Below are 8,017 nucleotides of genomic sequence, written 5' to 3' on the forward strand. Positions count from 1 at the left end.
GTTGTGGAGAATTATGTGAATCATTTTTACAGTTTCTAATATGTGAGGTAGTAAGAGCTATCAAGAATGATCATCAAATAAAAGAGCTCTTACATTATTAGTCGTTTTTCAGCATTTTCTGTCGAAGTTGTTGACCTTACAGATGAATTTCGGCATTTCAAATAAAGATACTGCAGATTTGTGCACTCAAAAACAAGCTATAACAATTGGAGACTATCCAAAATGTCCCAAGCCCGACCTTTCGGTCAGGATAGGACGTCATTCTGATATATCGACGATTACCCTTCTCCTGCAAGACGAAATCGGAGGACTCTTAAGTTAAAAAGCTCGAGACTGATGCAGGGGTTCATGTTGCAAAAAGTGTTCATGAAATTCTTAAATGCATTGCTCGTGTAATATGTGAAGGGAATTCAACAACTAATATGTAACTAAAAAAAAATAGTTTTGCCTTATTTACACAACGTATTTTTTAATGAATGAAATTCAATTGAACCCACCTCGTACAAGCTAGTTTCGCCCTCGCACATAATATGTAATGTATGTTTTTATATTACTAGAGTATGTTTTTATATGTAGTTTCGCCCTCGTTCAAGCAATTAAAGTAAAATTCTCAAGAGATTACATCGAAAGGAGCTTAATTGATACAATGAGCCAAACTACTGTTTGAGATCTCGAGGATCTTGAATATCAAATAATGCAAATTATAAATTAAAATGAGCACACAGCAAGAGAAGCCGACCCTTTGGGGAAGCACACGTAAGATTTTGGGAGAGAAAATAGAAATCCTTCAAATAGGAGGATGAAAAGGATCTAAAAATCAAGGAAATGCTGAAAATTGATAGAAGTGAATGGTTTGATCATTATTAGTAGTAGGTTGCTGGAGGAGGTGAAGCATAGGTGGCAGATTGCTTGTATTTTGCAGGTGGTGGAGGTGAGGCATAGGCGGGAGTTTGCTTATAGTAGTTCGTTGGTGGTGGAGGTGAGTAGTATGATGGCAATTTTTCATTGATCTTTGGCAGAGATGGTAAGTCGTAAGTTATAGGTGATTGCTCGTAGTATTTTGGTGGAGGTGGAGGAGATTTGTAGGAAGGTGTAGATTCTTTATAGTACGGTGGAGGTGGAGACTTATAATTGATTGGTGATTGCTCATAGTATTTTGGTGGTGGTGGTGGAGAGTTGTATGACGATGGTTGCTCATAGTATTTTGGTGGAGGTGGAGGAGATTTGTAAGAAGATTGTGATTGCTCGTAGTATTTTGGTGGGGGTGGAGGTGACTTAGGTGATTGCTCATAGTATGTTGGAGGAGGTGGAGGTGACTTGTAATACGAAGGTGATTTCTCATAATAAGTTGGTGGTGGTGGAGATTTATAGTAAACTGGGGACTTGTAGTATTTTGGTGGTGGCGGTGACTTATAATATTTAGAGGGAGCAGGCGATTTGTAGTACTTTACTGGTGATGGCGACTTGTAGTAGTTCTTTGAAGGAGCTGGCGACTTGTAGTATTTTGTGGGAGCTGGCGAGTTGTAGTATTTTGCGGGAGCTGGCGCCTTGTAGTATTTTGCATGAGCTGGCGACTTGTAATATTTTGCGGGAGCTGGCGCCTTGTAGTATTTTGCATGAGCTGGCGACTTGTAGTATTTTGCGGGAGCTGGCGCTTTGTAGTACTTTGCAGGTGATGGCGACTTGTAGTAGTTCTTTGAAGGAGATGGCGACTTGTAGTATTTTGCGGGAGCTGGCGACTCGTAATATTTTACGGGAGCTGGTGACTTGTAGTAGTGCTTTGGAGTAGCAGGTGACTTATAGTAAGGAGTAGGTACTGGGTACTTGGGTGGAGATGGTGATTTGTAATACTTCTTAGAGGTATAAGAAGGCGAGGGAGAAGCATACCCATAAGAATAATCAGCAACAACAGTGCTGGCTATAAAGCAAATTGCCAAAGCAGTTACAAGTAAAGGCAATTGCCCCAGCTTCCCTAAGCTTGTCATTTTGCTTTTGCAGCCAACAATACTTAGAGAAAGAATGAAAAGAACTAAAACTTGACTTGCATATTGAGTAGGAACCTCTGGTTTTTATATAGCAACATAATATTATCGCTTTAGGTTTGTGTTATTGGCACCCACTAAGATTATAGCTAAGTCAAAATATGGGCTCGAACTTTTCTATAATTGCTTCATGGTTAGCCACTAAGATTATAGCTAAGTCAAAATAGTGGTTAGCTTTTTTCTGGTGACAGAAAAAATAATTTACAGATAAATATTAAAAGCGGAGAAAAAAAGAAAAAAAAGGATGCCACGACTTGCATCTCATTAGCGAATAAGTTGACTTGTATGAATAATTACGGCATATTGAATATGAAGTTCAGGATATTCCATGGATTATCTATCCCGCCTCCGATGGATAATACCACCATTTTGGTATTTACTCTAGGGATTTTTTCATAACTATACCATATATGAAACCTTATTACCCTAAATGTGCATAGTTTGTTAATTACCCGCCCAGTTCACACTTTTACTACAATTTATATACCATTCGACTATTAGGGCATTAAAAGGGCAGAATATTCCCTAAAAAACGCGCTAAAATTAAAGAGAGAATCTTGGTGTTAATTGATTCTACATTAAATTCAATTTTTAAAAAGGGAAAGGAGATTTCTCATCTGCGTATTTTTCTCCGGATCAGATTTGATTGGTAGGCAAAGCCATTGGAATTTTTTTCGTAATTAAAAAAAAAAAAAGACTAAAAGCTTCAACAAACTGAAATCAAATCTGTTCTTCATCTTTTTTTTCTCAATACACAAATCAAAAAAACAATAAAATATAGAACAATACCTCAGCAACAACACTCAATCGTGCCCAAAATCCCAATCATGCTACAATTGAATGGGAAAAATCTGATTATAAAAATTGGGTCTCATCTCTGTATTTTTTGAGAAGAAGAAAGAACGGAGAAGAGGAAGTCTGATTTTATGTTAATATCTACAAAATTCCTACATTTATCTACAAATGAGTTTTAGTATTGTATAAAGCTGTATTGTTTTTAAGGGTATCTACAAAATTACTACATTTATACTACAATTAAACTACGATCTATGTTGAAAAAAAATGTTGACTACAAAATCTTATATTCATCTACAAAAAAAACTACAAATCAGTTTTAGTATTGTATAAAGTTGTATTGTTTTTAAGGGTATCTACAAAATTACTACATTTATACTACAATTAAACTACGATCTATGTTGAAAAAAAATGTTGACTACAAAATTTTCTCTTGACCTACAAAATTTCTTCAAAAAAACTACAAATAAACTACAAATCAGTTTAAGTATTGTATAAAGTTGTATTGTTTTTAAGAGTATCTACAAAATTACTATATTTATACTACAATTAAACTACAATTTATATTGAAAAAAAAAATGTTGACTACAAAAGGTTTCCTATGTGGCATAGGAATGTAAAAATCCAAAAAAAAAAAAAAAGGGTTTCAACAATAGGCAATTCATGAAGTGATCTCCATACAAAATGTCATAGCTCGAAAGAAATTCAGATATCAAAAAGTGAGAATCTCGCCGCCGCCATTTGTTGCTTGATTTCTATCTGTGTTTGAAATTTCGAACACTCTGCCATTATTATTTCCGGTGGGAATTCAAGCGGTTCGATCAAAGAATTTAATATTTTCTTGTGAATCTGAAAATATGATATTCTTCGATTCTTAATAACAATTGAGAGGCGGTGGGCAGTTGGGGATGATCAACGAGAGGAAGCATAGGAGCATCGTGAGTTGTATGTGTGTTGTGAACAGTTGAGATGAAAGGAAAGAGAAAGTGGGAAGATACAGTCCTATAATTATGCCTAATATAAATGAACCCTTAATTATATCCCTATTTGAATTATGGTATAAAAATGGTAATTTGGTATGCTGAAATGTAATTAACTAAAACCTTAAACATTGAGGGTAATAAAGTTTCATATATGGTATAGGAAGGTAAAAATCCCTTTACTCTATATCATCACACCCCAATTGAGACAATTTTCACATACTTGGATTGGGTAAGTATCTTGACCCGGATTTGATTATTATTCATCATTCTACATTTGTTTAAGGCATTTGATTGGTAGATCTAAGAGAGAAATATTAGGGGTTTTGGCTAAACTTTTCTAAAGTAAAAAATGGAGACCTGAACCCCGAATTAGATTTGGTTTTGGATGAAACTTGTATATTTGGACTCGTATTCGAATGGGTTTTGGATTAAACTTTTCTACCTGCATATAGTGACATTGCCAAATGTATCAAGACAAGTAACTAAAATTCAGAGCTCAGGAATGCCAGGAAGGATTAAGCAGAAAATGTTTATTACCGGCAAAAAAATTATAGTATCTAGCAATACAGCTGCAGTTAAAAACTATAATAAGGTCTGTAGCTGCTTTTCGATGCCAGAATTTTCACAACAGATTGAATCTAGTAATGACTGCCACACCTGGATATTTGGAGTCGAGGCTAGAGAGATCATGTCCTCCAAACACATTATTGCAGTGTGTAAATCACCTACTTGGCAAAGACCTTGGATAAGAGAATTCAAAGTCTCAACTCTAGGCCAAAAGGAATTGCTTGACATTTGCTCCAATATCTTACTTGCTTCAACATATTTACCATCTTTACATAACCCATCTACCAAAGTTTCATAAGTCTCATAGTTTGGCGCGCAACCTACTTGCCTAGTTATCCTTTCCAAATACTTAACAGCTGAAGTAGATTTTCTTTCATGGCATAGGCCTTTTATAACACCATTATACAACAGAATATTTGGAACACAGTTTTTCTGCATCATCTCAGAATCAATGACTGCAACTGCTTCATCAACCTGGCCAGCCCTACACAATGCAGCTACCTTAGCTTCATAAATCCCCACCGATGGTTTGAAGCCTCTGTGATGCATTTCCGTCAGAACCTTGTTACCTTCATCAATCTTTCCTTCAGCGTAAAAGTCAACAGCCATTGCACTGTAGCTATCTGAACTGGGAACTATGCCTCTTATCAGAGCTTCATTAATCAATACTTTCATATCTTCTGTATCTGCACCATTTTGGCATCGAAAATGATCAATCTGCTTGTAGCATCTTTTCGGAGCTTTAAGTCCTTTCCGCAGTGCCTTGCCGAGAATACTAATGGCTTCCTCCCCTTCTTCATTGTCACATAATGCTTCCAATAGAGTCCGATATACAACAACATCTTCACCACTACCCTTCTGAGATATCCTCCAGAACATTGAGTACAACAGATGAGTAGCCTCATTGAGCCGCTTTTCTTCACACAGACCCCTCATCAAGATCCTATAACTCTCTTTGTTTGGATAGCAGTTCTGGTAACTCATCTCTTGGAAAATATGCAATGCAAGATCAGACCGTTTCATTCTACAAAGAACATTCATCAACAAATTTAAGAAATAGGCCCGAGATTTCACTTCCCATCTACAAGAGTTCTCAAGGAATAACTGATAAACTGATTCTAGCTTAGATTCTTCTACCAATATCTCCAAAAGCGTATTCAAAGATCTTGTCCAATCTATACAATTGAACTCCGGAAGAGACTTAAAAAGAGACATGGCTTCATTTGTTAATCCAGCTAGTGCATAACTTCTAATGGCACTCACAAATATTGAGTCATGACACTCACATGAGTCATCTTTCATCTGATTAATTACTCTCTTCATCTCAGCTGTTCTACCTGATCTGCCTAAAATATTAATCATAGTGCCATAGACAGGACCATTATGATGGTAAGTTGGATACTTGAATTTTGCTTCGTCAAAGACTTGAAGCGCTTTTAGTGGGTTCTTCTCGCTCTGTATTATCTGTGAGAGCTGCTTCGGCGTTAAAACCCTTGGCCATCTTATGCCCATTAGCAGCAGCAAACTTGATGGATTCTGAAACAATAAAGAAGAGAAATTATTATAAAAGGATGACGATTTCATAAGAAAGTTGAGACAGGGCGTAACCCTTACAAACCTCAAGTTGACATCCAAATTCAGCTCGGTATCACATTTGAAACATAATAACATACAAGATAATATCAATTTAAGTCCATGGCAGTACGCGACATATACTTATCCTCCTTATTATTTTCCAACTAAAATAGACTTAGGCAGTTCTAATTGGCATATAACATCTTTTAATAGTACAAATGTACAATTGAGAGTGATATTGAGAAAGCACGGCAGCTGGACTCAGGCACACACATAATACATCCAACAATCGTGCCAAACAATCAACTAACATTCAGGTGTGCTAACTTGCACTGCCAACGACACTACGACAGGGGTACGCACGCACACCCATCACTAAGTTCATGCTCTACCCTAGTCAAGCAGGCTGTGGTTACTCAGGACTTCACCAGCAGGCTCACTTTGTCCCCCTGCGGCAATTCATCAAACATGTTGTGTGTAGTTTAGTGAGTGAATTTCGCACAAGTGAAAGAACCCCGACACTCTCCCAAAAGCACATGGGAATTCAAGTTTAGAGGAAATGAGCACATCCAACACCACAGTTCAGTCATTGCATCACACTGAATTCACCAGCAGACACAAAACTCACACCCAATACGCACACCCCTACAGAACTAGGGGACTAGGGGGAGAATTGCGGAGAGGAAGAGAGAAGACAGACGAGGAGAAGAGAAGACGATTGTTACCTGGTCGCGGGTGGCCCAAGTCGAACGTGGTGGCCGGAGAAAGTGTGTGCAGTAGTGAAGGTAATGGGAGGAGTTTCCGGGGGGCGCGGGTCGGGGGGGGGGGGGGGGTGGGGGGGTCGCGTTAGTAGTCGGGGTCACATAGCAAGCTTAACTAATAGCCCAAGCAAATCACAGGATTAGAAGGGGAGGTATTTAGGAGTGTCCGTCTATTTTATAAAATTTGTTTTCGGTTATTTTATTTTGTATAATCAAAGACTTTTTAAAATGTCTCAATCATGTCGGTTTCTCTTCGATATCGTTACGGTTCGATTAATTTTTGGTATTATTTTAAATGTCACTAATAAAAGTAGAATGCAATATTATACATACTTTTGTAAGAACTAGCAAAACTCTCTAGACAGTTTTACTGTTTAATAACCTATTTGGCAAATATTTTAAAATCAGCTTATTTTGAGAAGGTTTTTTCTCAAAAGTGCTTTTTTCAGAAGTATTTTTGGCTGTTTATGTTGGCTAATTAATTTGAAAAGTACTTCTGAGCAACAATTAGTGTTTGGCCAAGCTTTTAAAAAGTGCTTCTAAGTATATTTTTTTCAAAAGTGCTTCTAAGTATATTTTTTTTTTCAAAAGTGCTTTTCAAAAAAATACTTTTGAGGAGAAACTACTTTTTTCTGTTTCGCCAAAACTGCTTCAGCTTCTCCTCAAAAGCATTTTTTTTCTTCCAAAAACTTGGCCAAACACTTCAACATTGAAATAAGTACTTTTTTTTAAAGGAGAAAAAAGTGCTTCTACATTTAGAGAAGCTTGGCCTAACAGGCTATAAAATGGTGATGATTAAGAAACATGAAAGATGGTTAGAGTTATAGATCCATCAACTACTCTATAACGTCGTAAAAGAAAGCAAAGACAAAGAAAAGATAAATTACACGATTAAAAAGATATTAACCAAGCTGGCACTAAAAATTAATGTCTACAGAAGATTAAGTATTCAAAAAGATAAATCTAAATCATACGAAAGGAAACATATTCAATACATTGTAGTTTGCTACTCATAATCGTTAAAATACTTTGTGTCTTGCTAGTGAATATACTAGAAATAATATAGTTTCAGTAAGAGTGGCATAATAGGTTTGGAAATTAGGATTTTGATTTTAATTACTTGTTGGCTTGTAACCATTTTTAAAATTTCAAGGCCCAAGAAAAAATTTAATGCTTTATTATATTTAAACTTAATATATAAATATATTTTCACATATAAAATTATTGGTACGGTTCGGTATTTTTTTGGTTTATTTTCATAAAATAAAAAACCTACCCTAATTAGCGGTACTGT

The 8,017-nt window shown here is 36.2% G+C and overlaps 2 protein-coding genes across 2 annotated transcripts; both read right to left on the bottom strand.

The window, feature by feature from the left end:
• On the bottom strand, positions 527-2,039 carry LOC109225355 (extensin-2-like). The gene has a single exon (XM_019389985.1). It carries the CDS (start codon positions 1,983-1,985, stop codon positions 864-866), a length of 1,122 nt encoding a protein of 373 aa, XP_019245530.1. The 5' UTR covers positions 1,986-2,039; the 3' UTR covers positions 527-863.
• On the bottom strand, positions 4,330-6,771 carry LOC109225356 (pentatricopeptide repeat-containing protein At1g05600). Its single transcript, XM_019389987.1, has 2 exons — positions 6,688-6,771; positions 4,330-5,923 (listed from the first exon to the last, which is right to left on the bottom strand). The coding sequence occupies exon 2, from the start codon at positions 5,897-5,899 to the stop codon at positions 4,403-4,405; it is 1,497 nt and encodes a 498-aa protein (XP_019245532.1). The 5' UTR covers positions 5,900-5,923; positions 6,688-6,771; the 3' UTR covers positions 4,330-4,402.

The sequence above is a fragment of the Nicotiana attenuata genome, chromosome 5 (assembly GCF_001879085.1).
Source record: "Nicotiana attenuata strain UT chromosome 5, NIATTr2, whole genome shotgun sequence".
In the NCBI taxonomy this organism is placed as follows: Eukaryota; Viridiplantae; Streptophyta; class Magnoliopsida; order Solanales; family Solanaceae; genus Nicotiana; species Nicotiana attenuata.

Bases quoted from the DNA above. Each gene is read 5' to 3' on its own strand.
- LOC109225355 (XM_019389985.1), bottom strand. From the start codon at position 1,985: ATGACAAGCTTAGGGAAGCTGGGGCAATTGCCTTTACTTGTAACTGCT.
- LOC109225356 (XM_019389987.1), bottom strand. From the start codon at position 5,899: ATGGGCATAAGATGGCCAAGGGTTTTAACGCCGAAGCAGCTCTCACAG.